General features: G+C 38.3%; 1 protein-coding gene across 1 annotated transcript in view; it reads left to right on the top strand.

The window, feature by feature from the left end:
- ITGA2B (integrin subunit alpha 2b) overlaps positions 1 to 14,645 on the top strand; it is a 141,785-nt gene that overhangs the window by 76,070 nt on the left and 51,070 nt on the right. Inside the window, exon 6 of the mRNA XM_058285006.2 lies at positions 5,490 to 5,633. Within this exon, the coding sequence (XP_058140989.1) occupies positions 5,490 to 5,633 (144 nt within the window). The remainder of the gene's footprint in view (positions 1 to 5,489; positions 5,634 to 14,645) is intronic.

The raw sequence follows: 14,645 nt of genomic DNA, 5'->3' as shown, positions 1-14,645 counted from the left end.
AGCAGATGCAGTTCAAGTGGTTAAGCACTTGCTTTCCACATACAAGATCTTGGATTCAATCCTAGGTATCTCCTAAGAACAAATAAATGAAAGCGCCTGCTTTCCATGTACGAGGTCCTGGGTTCAATTCCCAGTACCTCATAAAAAAGAAAAAAAGGAAAAAGAAAAACACATATCTCATTCCTCACAGATTGCCCTGTGAAAGCACTTTCTTTCAGCTTTACCCAAACATATATTGAATTTAGAGACTAGCCCCAGGCCAAAATCTAGGGGCCTCATTGATCCTTTCTGCACATGGGTATTGTCTTGGGCATGTGTGCGTGGCCCTAGGATTCTGGTATACATGGTTCCAAATATCCTCTCTTCCCTAGGAAATGGTTTCCTCACAGTTCCAAACACTGCACTGTATGTTTCCTTTTTTTTTTTTTAAGATTTATTTTTTAAATTTATGTCTTTCCCCTCCCCCCCTCCCCCAGTTGTGTGTTCTCTGTGTCCATTTGCTGTGTGTTCTTCTGTGACCGCTCCCATCCTAATCAGTGGCACCAGGAATCTGTGTTTCTTTTTTGCTGTGTCGTCATCGTGTCAGCTCTCTGTGTGTGCGACGCCATTCTTGGGCAGGCTACACTTTCTTTTGCACTGGGCGGCTCTCCTTACAGGGCGCACTCCTTGCGTGTGGGGCTCCCTTATGTGGGGGACACCCCTGTGTGGAGGACACTCCCTGCATGCATCAGCACTGCGCATGGGCCAGCTCCACACGGGTTAAGGAGGCCTGGGGTTTGAACCACAGACCTCCCATGTGGTAGGCAGACACCCTATCCATTGGGCCAAGTTCGCTTTCCTGTATGTTTCTTAATTTCCAAATATGTGACCGGTGTTTTTCCCTAATTTTGTTACTGGTTTCCAATTTTTTTTTTTTTTTTTTTAAGATTTATTTATTTCTCCCCTTACCCCCTGTTGTCTGCTGTCTGTGTCCATTCACTGTGTGTTCTTCTGTGTCCACTGGCGTTCTTGTCATGCGACACCAGGAAACTGTGTCCCTTTTTTTTGTTAAATCATCTTGCTGCATCAGCTCTCGTGTGTGTGGTGCCACTCTTGGGCACACTGGACTTTCTTTTGTGCTGGGTGGCTCTCCTTATGGACCTCACTCCTTGCGCGTGGGGCTCCCCTATGCGGGGGCACCTGTGCGTGGCACGGCACTCCTTGCACGCATCAGTACTGTGTGTGGGCCAGCTCTGCACAGGTCAAGGAAGTCCTGGGTTTGAACCACAGACCTTCCATGTGGTAGGCGAATGCTCTATCCGTTGAGCCACGTCCGCTTTCCTGTTTATTGGTATTTTGAGTCCCTTTTTTTTTTCTTTAAATATATGTATCTTTTATATGCTGTCTCCAAACTGACAGTTGCAATATCAAAGTCTTACTAGGCCTAATTCTGCTTGTTTTTTTCCCCTTCTTATTCCAACCTATGTCTAGTGTCCTGGTTGGATTTGTGATATTTTCGATTGTCATCTCGTATTTCTAGGTGCTTTACCTAGGAAGTTTTTTTGTTTTTGTTTTTTCCTTTTCCTTTTCTTGAGGTACCAGGAACCGAGGAATATACCCTGCACCTCATATATGGGAAGCTGGTGCTCAACCACTAAGCCACATTGGCTTCCCTGAGTTGTTTTTTTTCCTTTGTTTTGCTTGTTCGTTTAGTTTTGTTTTCAGGGGGTACCAGGAACCGAACCTGTGGGAGGCAGGCACTCAACCATCTGAGCCATATCCAGTCCCCCTTTACTAGGAGTTTTTTGAGGCCTGAGTTGTTTAAGAAAAATTAGATTTTCAAGTAATTTTGGAAAGTTCTCAACCATTATCTTTTGAAGTATCTTTTGAAGTCTTCTGTTTCATTTTCTCTGCCTCAGTAGGATCTCTAATTCCATGTATATTAGGGCTTTTGATATTGTCCCATGGATCTTGGATATTGTATTCTATTTTTTTTACTTTTTCTTTTAATTAATTTTCATTTGCACAAATATCTATTGATTTATCTTCAAAAGCCCAGTTTTAGGAGCCTTTGAAACAAGACTTATCTTTAAATCCCAGTCATGACAGAGGGACTGTAGAATACTTTAACTTCAGTCACCCTCTCCAGTTACATTTACTATGTTAGACAGCATTTTACTTTTATTTCTTTCTCAGTCCTGGAACCTAGATATTGTTTTGTTGATATTTTTGTTGTTTACCTATTTATCAGTTTCACTGCTCACCATTTACTCTTAGTATTCCAAACCTTCCTACTGACATCATTTTCCTTCTTTCCTAAAGTATATCCTTCAAAGTGACTTTCAAGTCTACAGTAAAAAATGTTTAATTTTGTAACCCCCCCACCCACAAAATTGAAACAAGTTTTACAAAATATTATTGACCCTTATGTGAAATACACTTTCTTTTCTTTTTTTCTTTTTTTTAACCTGTCATAATCTACTAAATGGTCACAGTATATGGGTCACAGTATATGATTTGAAAAACATTGGTTTGGAAAGTCCTTTTTTTTTAATCTGGTAGTAAGCTCTCTTTTTTTCCCCCCAATCTGCAATGCCTTCATTTTATAGTTCTTGAAAACATTTTCACTTAAATATACAATTCTACTTGGCATTTATTTTCTCTCGTTACACTGAAGGTATTATTCTATTGTCTTCTAGCTCCTGTTGCTGCTTTTGAATCTGCTATTTTTAGATTTCATTGTCTTTGGTCTCTTACAGTTCCACTGGAGTATGTCTAGGTGCATAATTTTTGTTTAGCCTATGCATTATACTCTGTGCTTCCTGTGGAGTCATGTCTTTCATAAGTTTAAAACACTTTTCAACTATTATATCTTCAAATATTTTTCTCTTATCTATGCTTTCCATTCTATTTTAAATAGAATTAAACATGTGTTAGTTATTCTGTTTTCCATGGCACTTAACCTCTTTTTCATGTTATCAAGTTTTCTTGCCTCTTTTCTGCATTCTACATAATGTCTTTCAGTCTGACTTCCACTTTATTTCATCTTTTTTAAAATTTGAGATGTAACTCACATACCATAAAATTCACACTTTGGAAGTGTGCAATTCGGAGGTTTTTAGTGTATTCACAAGGATAAGGAACCACTACAACGATATAATTTCAGAACTTTTCATCACCCTATTATATCTTCTTTTTTTTTGAGCTGTGTCTGATCTGTGATTAACTTGTCCCCTGAGGCTATATATTCCTCTTGTTTTACCATTATGTTTTTCAGTTGTAAAAGTCTCATGGTTTTTTTTTTTCTGCAGTCTACCTAGTGATTTTTTTATATAATTTTATTTTGTGTGTTTAGAGATTTTATGTGAGGGTTTCTTTTTTTAATATTCTTTTTTTTTTTTTTTAAAGATACTTAGATTATACAAATGATACTTAGAATATATAGGGGTTAATCTCATGCCCCACTCCCTACACCTCCCACATGGGTAACATCTTTCATTGGTGTGGTACATGCATTGCAATTGATAAACATATTTTAGAGCATTGCCACTAAGCATGGAGTTTAGTTTACATTGTAGTTTACACTCTCTCCCACTCTGGGTGTTCTTAATTTACTTTTTTTGTTTGTTTGATTTTTTTTTATGGAAGGTACCACAGATCAAACCTGGGACCTTGTACATGGGAAGCAGGTGCTCAACCACTTGGGCTACATCTGCTTCCCACTTAGTGATTTTTTTTTAAAAGACTTGTTTTTTCCCATCCTCTCGTTGTTTGCACTTGCTGTGTCTCTTCATCTTCCTTGTTTCTTTAGGAGGCACCGGGAACCGAACTCAGGACCTCCCATGTGAGAAGAAGGCACCTAATCGCTTGAGCCATCTCCATTCCCTGCTTTGTTGGTTCTTTCATTATGTTTATGTTTTTCTTCTTGTGTCTCTTGTGTGTCAGCTTGCTGTCTTGCTTGTCTACTTTAGGAACCTCCACTCCCTGCTTTGTTGTGTCTCTCGTTTTTCTTCTTATGGGTCTTTTGTCATCTTGTTGCACCAGGTCACTGTCTTTAGGAGGCACTGGGAACTGAACCAGGGACCTCCCATGTGGTAGGCAGAAGCTAAGTCACTTGAGCCACCTCTCCTTCTCCCTTAGTGATTTTTAAAAAAAATTTATTTCTCTCCCCTCCCCCCTCCGAGTTGTCTGCTCTCCGTGTCCATTTGCTGTGTGTTCTTCTGTGTCCACTTGTATTCTTGTCAGCGGCACCAGGAATCTGTGTCTCTTTTTGTTGTGTCATCTTGCTGCAGCAGCTCTCCATGTGTGTGGCGCCACTCCTGGGCAGGCTGTGCTTTTTTTGCACGGGGCGGCTCTCCTTACGGGGCGCACTCCTTGTGTGTGGGGGTTCCCTATGCAGGGGACACCCCTGTGTGGCACAGCACTCCTTGCACGCATCAACACTGCACGTGGGCCAGCTCACCACACGGGTCAGGAGACCCTGGGTTTGAACCCTGGACCTCCCATGTGGTAGGCAGACACTCTATCAGTTGAGCAAATCCGCTTCCCTTAGTGATTTTTTTAATAGTGCTTTTCTGCATGCTCATTTTTATGCATGCTCTATCTTATATTTACTTTATAGTTATTTCATATTCTATAACCAGTTATTCCAATATCTTTGATTCTTGGGGAACTAAAATCTGTTGCTTATTTCCACTGACTCTGACTTAACAAATAATTTCCTTAGGTCATCTCAGAAAGCATCCTCAATTTTGATTGTAAAAATTTCCTAGATTAAGATGAACTAAATATGAGTTAAAGTCAAACATCACCAAACACAAAGAGGAAGATAAACCCCGAGAGGAGCAATAGGAGAAAACAGAACAAAGATGCAGAGATCATGGGATCTCTCCAGCCCACTTCCAGGTTCTTTTCTTTAAGGAGATATCTCACCTCCCTCAACACCAAGACCCACTGTCACTTACATATCCTAAAGAGAGCTCTTGCATGTTTCAGTTTCAGATCATGGTTGATTTGTTTTGTTTTCTCCCATTTCTTCTCTTGGAGATGTATCTTTCTTCCTCTGGGCTCAGCAATCTAATAAAAATTATGTTTAAAATGGAAACTGGTTGGTTTTTTGTTTTTGTTTTTTTCCTTAGGAGGTACTGAGAATTGACCCCAGGACCTCATACATGGAAGCAGGTGCTCAGAACCACTGAGCTGCATCCATTCCCCATAGTTGTTTTTTAAAGTAAGGCATGAGAGAGTAGAGTATCTAGTCTACCATACTCCCAAAAGGTAGAGTAAATTAAACTCTTGTGAGCATTTGTTATTTGAAGACAACTGTTAATACAACCAGAGAAATTACATTACCATATCGCCACTTGTGTTCAATCCAACTTTTCCCGGTACCATTTTTATGAAAAGACTTTTTTTCTTTCTGAATTGAGGTAAGACTTCTTTATTCTTTGTAACATTTACTTAAAATTTTACCAACTTCAGTTTTTGTTTGTATTTTGTCATTCTTACAGGATTATGTTGATAAAGAGAAGGCAATTGCCAAAGCGTTGGAAGACCTCAGAGCCAATTTTTACTGTGAACTCTGTGATAAGCAATATCAAAAACATCAGGAATTTGACAACCATATCAACTCCTACGATCATGCACACAAGCAGGTGAGGAATAGTGTACCTGCTAACAAAGAAACAGATACTTTATCTGTTATAACTATTCAGTTTAATGAGTATAGCCAGAAAAAATTTGTCTATGGTTTCTCATGTCTTATCTGCCTGTCTTGAGGTCGACATACTTGATTTTTTGAGTAATGTTAATCCTGATATAGATTCCTCTCCCCTTCCAAGATTTTAAGTAGAATGTAGAACTGTGAGTTTCATAAATTTTGCATAAAGTTTTTTACTTTGAATAATGTTTAAATTTTTATTTAATTTGGTAATTGAACTGAGGATCACTGGGAACTTTGATTCCCTTGCTCCCCTTTTCTGAGCATGCTAAACTTTATACATTATCCCAGACTGTGGTCTTTTCATCTTCTGTCTATAAGAACTCATGCTTTATTGCTACGATTTGCTGTCGGTGAGTTATTTGGCTACTTGTTATGTCTCGAATGGTAGATAAATATTGAGAAGGAAATAAAATTGGAAGCTGCGTTACCTTGAGCAAATAATTCTGATAGTGTATGTTGAAGAATTGCTGATGAGTTTAAAAAAGAAATGCATACCTAATCAGTTAATGGTATAAAGAATGAAGCAGTAATTTGCCTGGGAAATTCGAGAAAGGGGAAATGAATCTTTAGATCTATAGACAGTTCTGACTTATTAAAGAATTTTGAGCCTTTTGATCTTAGATGGCATTAGCAGAACTTGCTAGGTCTTTGAGGGGTGCACCATAGTTGTATTTGTTAAACTTATAATTATGATTTATGAGATTGCTAGAATGATTTCTCTTAAGCTGGACCTGTTGAACCAAAATTTTTTGGAAACCTTTTCTTTGTCTTCCAGCCAATCATAAGATTTCAGTGCAGAAGTAAAAAGTTAAGCTTTAACCAAGTTTAATGCTAAACAGCACAGGTATAGTTTTAGTAAAATGATTGTGGTATTATACTTTTTCAATAATCTCTTCCACATTTAGCCACTCTTAATTTAAGATTCCTCCACTGATAGTTTGTTGTTTTTGTTTTTTTTTTTTAAGATTTATTTATTTATCCTCACCCCCCACCCATTATCTGCTCTGTTTCCATTCGCTGTGCATTCTTCTTTGCTTGTTTTCTCTTTAGGCAGCACCATGAACCGATCATGGGACATTCTGGAGTGGGAAAGAGGTGTTCAATCTCTTGTGCCACCTTGGCTCCCTGGTCTGCTGCATCTTTTATTGTCTCTCTGCTGTGTCTCTTTTTTTGTGTCATCTTGCCACACCAGCTCTCCACCTGGGCCAGCACTTTGCTCGGATCAGCTTGCCACGTGGACCAGCTTGCCACGTGGACCAGCTCTCTGCGCAGGCCAGCTCACCATGCGGACTAGCTCTCCACTCAGGCCAACTTGCCTTCACCAGGAGGCCCTGGGAATTGTACCCTTGACCTCTCATATGATAGACAGGAGCCCAATCACTTGAGCCACATCTGCTTCCCACCGGTAATAGTTTTAAAAGGATCAATTTGTATTTAAGACAGCTTTTCAATTTTTATATACCTTCCTTTGGACATTGTTTCAATATACTGTCAGTATTGCTTGAATCAAAGAAGTGAAATTTAGGGTGCATATCTAAGGACAAGATATATTAGCAGGGAAAAGGATGTTGTTCAAGCATTTGGGCACCTGCCTAACACATGGGAGGTCCCAGGTTTGGTCCCTGGTGCCTCCTAAAGGAGACAAGCAAGAAAGTGAGCTGACGTGACAGCCTGACACAGGTAGCTGGTGCAACACGATGATGTGATGAAGTGACACAACAAGGAAACACAATGAGAGACACAACAAGCAGGGAGCGGAGGTGGCTCTAGCCAGTAGGGGTCTCCTTCCCACATGGGAGGTCCCCGGTTTAGTTCCCCGTTCCTCCTAAAAAGATGAGCGCACAGTGAATGGACATAGAGAGAAGACAGCAAGTGCAAACAATGAGGCAGGGCGGGGGAATGAATAAACAAATCTTAAAATATATATATATATTGGCAGTTTGTTACCTTACTCCTTCTAAGAATCACGTGTCAAGAAAGAAGAACAAAGAAAAGCACAGGGAAACGTACTTGGCCCAATGGTTAGGGCATCCACCTACCACATGGGAGGTCCAGTGTTCAAACCCCGGGCCTCCTTGACCTGTGTGGAGCTGGCCCGTGTGCAGTACTGATGCGCGCAAGGAGTGCCGTGCCATGCAGGGGTGTCCCTCACGTAGGGGAGTCCCATTCACAAGGAGTGTGCCCTGTAAGGAGAGCCGCCCAGCGCGAAAGAAAGTGCATCCTGCCCAAGGATGGCACCACACACACGGAGAGCTGACACAACAAGATGACGCAACAAAAAGAAACACAGATTCCCAGTGCCGCTGATAGGGATAGAAACAGTCACTGAAGAACACACAGTGAATGGACACAGAGAGCAGACAACTTGGGGAGGGGGAGAGAAATAAATTAAAAAACCAGATCTTTTTTAAAAAAAGAAAAGAAAAGCATAAACCAAAAAAAAAGAAAGAACAGGGGAGTGGGTGTAGCTCAGAGGTTGGGCACCTGCTTCCCACATACGAAGTCCTGGTTTCAATCCCTGATTATCTCCTAAAAATTTTTTAAAAAAAGAACATGACAGCAAATACTGCTCATCTTTATGGAATTAACAAGAAAAGCTAAAAAAGACATTTAGCAACCAAGTATATAGCCACCTTTTTAGGCTCTTGAGAATTTCTTCAATTAAAAGTACCTGACATAATTTTAAAAGACTCTGGAAGAAACTTCAGGCACAAAAAGGACATTTCTAAAGGTAACATTTGTAAGTGAAGGAAAGTCTTAAGTAGTTTCAACTAGAAACTCAATTGTAACTCAAACTTGAATAAATTTTTTAAAGGAAATAAATATATATCAGAGCAAAACAGATTTATAGATTAAATCTGAACAAATATACAGAACTAATAAAATTCGTATTGAAAACATTAATGTGAGAAATAATGATGTTTTAGCAATGTTGTTCTCAACCTGAGTATAGTAGAAAGTATTATAGCTCTGGTTCATTTGAATTTGACATGCTTATTATTCTCCTATGCACCATCTGATGGCTTGGTTCTCTTGCCATTTTTCTCTGTTGCTGTGGTTCTCAAACTGGGGAGATTTTGCCCTCCAGGGACATTTGGCAATACTTAGAAATATTATTGGTTGTCAGCAAAACTCGGGGATGCTATTGCCATCTAGTGGGTAGAGACCAGAGATAATGCTAAACATCCCTCAGTGCACAGGAAATCTACCAATAACAGATTTACCTGACCCAAAATAGCAATAGTGCCAAGGATGAAAAATGTTCTAATAGAAATATATATGGTGTTATTATTGGCCTTCACTTGGTACAAACACATAATTATCATTTTAAGTCGCCAGTTATATTTTAAACATAAAGTGCTCATCCAGATGATGCAGAATCTTCATTTATAACTCTTTTTTAGGTTGTCATCAAAATGAAAATACAAAGTTAAGGATTTCTTATAGAGAACTCATAGACAGCTACTTATCCACTATTGTAGAAAATATCTATGATCCCTAGTCTGGGGAAAATCTTTAGCTGATATGATTAATAATAAATGTATGTGACTTTCTATCATCACCTTAATCAAAAACCCATTGTAGGTATTAAAAAAAAATCAGTCGTAGTATGAGTTTGTTTTTGTTTGTTTTGTTTTTGGTGCATTGTTCTTTAGTTCGATTTGTTAAAATGCAGGCTTTTTCAACTTTCTTTACACTGCTGTCTTAATGCAGATGGTAGCATCTGGAAACAAAGTTATAAATAAACAGTACTAAATTATTCATAGTTTATCTCCGTATTTGACCTTGGTACAATGTACAACATAGGAATTAAATAACTCCCAACAAGGGGTAGGTCCTATTTTTCATTCCTCATTGATGAACACGAACTTACCATACAAATGCACCTGCCATTTTCCAAATTCATGCTCTAAAATCATAAAGACACCCTGTCTTGTCTTCTAGGTAGGCACACAGGATTATTATGAATCTGAGATAATAGGTAAGTATGCTTAACCCTGTATTAGTAATCCCTAGTTTGTATCTCCCATCAAATTCTACCAGTGAAACTTCTCAGAGAAAAATCTGTTAAGATCTTGGTAAGCTACTAGTATAGGTAGGTCCTAAATATACCCCTACCTTTATTTAGCACAAATAATTTCTCAATAAAGAGCTGTGTAGTCACTCATTCATGGTGACATATACACACATGTGCATATACACAGACACATATATTTGCTGTTATATGCCTCTCCCTATTCTCTGGTTTTTCTTCAATATTCTAAGGTATTTTGTGGAAAAAAACATTAATACAAAAATATTAGACCCAACTTAATCTTTCAGTTTTGCATCATAAAATTGCTAATCTAGCTAATGGCACATCTTGGCTCTTTTCAGTAGTTTAACTAGTTTTAAAGTGATAAAATTTTAATACATTTTGGGCTGTCCACATGTGGGCCTTTTAAGATAACCCAAACTATGATTCCCTTTTACGTAAGTTGGTTCTCATATGCCTGAGTGCTTAATAAACGTTAGCATCCATCTTCTATGTTTGTTGGCTTACGTTATAAGTTAAAATGGAATTTGAAATTAAACATTTTTCCATCCCTACCTCCTTATCTCCTTAATTATTTTGCGTGTTTTTTTTAAAGTGTCTGCTAATGGATATCAGGAAGGAATCCTTTTACTTTAGTGTTTCAGGAGGTCTAAAGTTGAGACTCTGAAAAAGAGACTCCATTCTCTTAATAGTAGTCAATACCTTATTTTAAATTGTTTTCTCAACTCACGTTAATAAACTTAATACAAGTTTATTTGTTGGTAATACTTACTCAAACACACCATCATTCACTTTAGTACCAGGCTACTATGTTCATTATATGATACTTTCTTTAGGTTCTTTCTTGGTTCTCTATTACCTACACGGGATTCTTCTAATCTTAACCTCTTCTATTTATGCCACTAAGGGTCTCTTCTCACCAGCTTCTGAGGCATAAACCAGATACCACAAATTATCCCACAGATATATTTTGTTTGGCCTTCATGATGTTAGTTTTCCCCTTTTAATTTCAGTTGGTTTCCAATCTTTTTAAAAAGGAGATTGATATAATTCAGATTTTGGCTTGTCTTGAAAACTCGAAATATATGACATTAGGCCTACATTTTAGCATTACAATTGGGACAAGCTGAGTAGTTCCTGCCTGAGGAGGTGTAGGGCATGAGCTTTACTCTCTAATTAGCCATAGTCATTTATGTTTCCTGCCAAACCTCTCTAAACTTGTGAATTTGTGACCCAGGCCTGTTATATCTTTCCCTCTCCCCTACACAGGTTCTCTTTGCTTCTGACGGTGGGGAAGCAGCAGATAGTAAAGCTTCCTCTTTACTAATTTGGTACCAGTTTTCTTGCAGTTTCTAAACCATCTGTGGTAGCCTGATCCAGTCATCAAAATCTGATATTGTGAAGCAGCTTCAAGAAATTCCTTTAACTTTAGCTTAGAGGGAAGAATGCTTTCAGCCTGCCACTTCTTTTTGCTAAAATAGCCTCAGTATGGAAACTGTACCTTTTACATTTTCTGAAAAAACTGAAGTCTCCTCTAATACCGAGATTATGAGGTCTGTTTTCAGCTGTGAATAAAAGTAGTAGTTTCTCAAGCTTCAAATCACTAAACTAATAAAACAAATGAAGGCACAGCCATGAGTGACTTTTAATGTTTTTTTAAAATTTATTTTCCAGTGACTTCTTTATTCTAAATCATAAAGAATAGAATCTATTACTACATGATTTTAGTTAGCTTTATCTAGATTGTTAAGACTTTTTTATAGCATTGCACGTTCTTAATTGACTATTTCAGTCAGTACCAGTAACATATATGACCAAAGAACAAAAATTAAGAGTTTTACTCATTACTCAAAAAATGAAACAGGTTCTAAATTGAAATGTTTTCTGAGAAACTCCTTGGTGATGGAAGTAATGATCACTTTTGGACTTCACAAGGACTTCATTGACGTTTAGTCACTTTCTATGTGGAAATTTCACTGTTTCCTGATTGGACTTTTGCCTCTCAAGGTATTCTATAGCATTCGGTCCTCTGTATGTTTCATATATGTGGCATCAGGACAATACACACATTAAAACTAACTTGAAAAAGAAGAGAGAAAAAAAGGAAAATACAAAAACTTAACTTGACATCTGGGAAGCCAAATGTAGATTTGAAGTTCATACTGGGTTCCTTTTTCAGTGCTACTTTAATATTCAGTGGAGTAAAAATATAGAAGCAAATAAAATTAAAAAGGCAAGAGGATAGAAGATAACTGTAGGGCAAAAATAGAAGAAAAAACACTTCTAATAATAGAGACCACCAAGATCAGAAGATCAGATATCCGTGAACATATTCTGTAGGCATTCTATATTTTGGGTGTTTGTGCAGTATTCATCCTTAGAAAACCATAAAATACCTACAAAGTCCAAAGCTTTATAAACGTTGACTTAAACAGTACAATTCACTTCTAAAGAGATTGTGCCTCAAAAAGCAAAAAGCAAGTGTGAAGTGGGGAATGCATCTCAGAACTTGCGCATATTATAGTTTTATTTTAATATCCTGTAGCAGAGAGTTGAAAATTTCAGGATCAGTGGTACTTTGTACCACTATGAATGCCATTTTCTTTGGAACTCTTTTGTTTAATAAGATAATTGACATCATTTAGCAGTCTTCAAAAAAATTGAGAATGTTTTGAGCCTTTTTACCAGGGAACTATGGTGTTAAATCTTATGTACCCACCAACTCTCCTTTTGTTGGGAATATACTTCTTATACCCAGTTGTCACATTCTAGTTAACCTTGGAAAAATTGGCATCTGTTCTGGGAAGCTGTTTGCTTTTGTGTTTCAGGGGTAACACTAAAAAAAACCTTTATGGAGCAATGTTGCAGGTAAACCCTGCATTCTCTTATTATGTATGTCTGCTTCTAGTTCTTCAGCCTTGGCATACAATCCTAATGTGAATAAAAATGATTCTATCATAGTCTGGAAAATAAAGCAGCCTAAATAATGAGAAGTTCAAGAGTGAAAGTTCTGAAAAGAGAGCTCTGTATTGGGATATTGCTGCTTCATTGGCTGTGGGCTTAAGTAACTCTTAGCAGTTTTCTTCGATTTTTACATAGAAGGCAAATCTTTTTCTCCAGATATCATCTGGAGGGCTATGTAGATGTACTTCAAATTCATTATCCACAAAACCACAAGGGATACATTTCACATCCACAAGGATGTCCGAAATAAGGCATGATAACAAGTGTTGAGGTTGTGGAGAAATTACAACCCCACATTGCTCGTGGGAAGGTAAAATATTGTAGCTACTTTGTAAAACAAGAGTTATCATATGACCCAGCATTTCTACTCCTAAGTATATGCTCAGAAAAACTGAAAATATATGCTCACACAAAAAACTTGTAAAAGAATGTTCTCAGCATTATTCATATGGTCAAAGAGGTGGAAATTACCAGTGTCCATCAACTTATGAATGGATAAATAAAATGTGTATAGCTGTACATTGGGGTAGTATTCAGCCATAAAGAGGAATGACATATAGATGTATACTACAACGTGCATAAACCTTGAAAATACTATGGTTATAAATATATGTATTATGCTAAGTGAAATAATCCAGTCACAGATGAACCCATGTTATATGATTCCATTTGTGTGAAAAGTCTAGAATAAGCAAATTTATAGAGACAAAAGATAGTTTAGTGGTTTCCAGGGATGGCCTGAGCAGAAGGAGAAATGGTGAGTGATGATGACTCATGGGTACAGGTTTTCTTTTTGGGGTACTGAAAATGTTCTAAAATTGTATAGTGGGTGATGACTACAACTCTGAATATATTAAAAACTAAACTTTACAATTTAAAAAGGTGATTTTATGATATAGGACTTATATCTCAATAGAGTTTTCTATTTTAAAAATTCATTATCCAGCTTACATTTTGGTGTTATGTATGTATATAAATGTCTATATTTTATATTTTATTATTGCCATTAATATATTTTAATATGTATTTATATATATATATAAATACATTAATTCAGGCACATCTGGTCCTATTAAAGAAAATACCATACTTCTGGGAAGTGGATGTGGCTGAACTGATAGAGCGTTCCCCTACCATATAGGTGGTCCAGGGTTCAGTACCCAGGGTCTCCTGGTCCGTGTGGTGAACTGGCCCATGCGTGGTGCTGCTGGGCGCAAGGAGTGCCATACCACACAGGGGTGCCCCATGCGCAAGGAGTATGCCCCACAAGGAGAATCACCCTGCGTGAAAAAAGTGCAGCCCGCCCAGGAGTGGTGCTGCACACACGGAGAGCTGGCACAGCAAGATGATGCAACAAAAAGATTCCCGGTGCCACCTGACAATGCAAGCGGACGCAGAAGAGCACACACCGGGAAGCAGACTTGGCCCAGTGGTTAGGGTGTCCGTCTACCACATGGGAGGTCCGCGGTTCAAACCCTGGGCCTCCTTGACCTGTGTGGAGCTGGCCCATGCACAGTGCTGATGCACGCAAGGAGTGCCATGACATGCAGGGGTGTCCCCAGCATAGGGGAGCCCCACGCGCAAGGAGTGCGCCCCGTAAGGAGAGCCGTCCAGTGCGCAAGAAAGTTCAGCCTGCCCAGGAATGGCGCCACATACTTGGAGAGATGACACAACAAAAAAAGAAACATAGATTCCCATGCCGCTGACAACAGAAGCAGACAAAGAAGAACACACAGCAAATGGACCTAGAGAACAGACAACTGGGGTGGGAGGGTGAGGGAGAAATAAATAAATAAATCTTTTTAAAAATAAATAAAAAGAACACACAGCGAATGGACACAGAGAGCAGACAATGGGGGAGGGGGAGGGGAGAGAAATAAATAAAAATAAATCTTAGAGAAAAAAAAGAATACCATACTTTTAAGGCTTTTTGCTGAATTCCTA

The sequence above is a fragment of the Dasypus novemcinctus genome, chromosome 21 (genome assembly GCF_030445035.2).
Source record: "Dasypus novemcinctus isolate mDasNov1 chromosome 21, mDasNov1.1.hap2, whole genome shotgun sequence".
Classification (NCBI taxonomy): domain Eukaryota; kingdom Metazoa; phylum Chordata; class Mammalia; order Cingulata; family Dasypodidae; genus Dasypus; species Dasypus novemcinctus.
The sequence above is the reverse complement of the archived record's forward strand: the minus strand, read 5'-3'. Positions and strand labels throughout refer to the sequence as shown.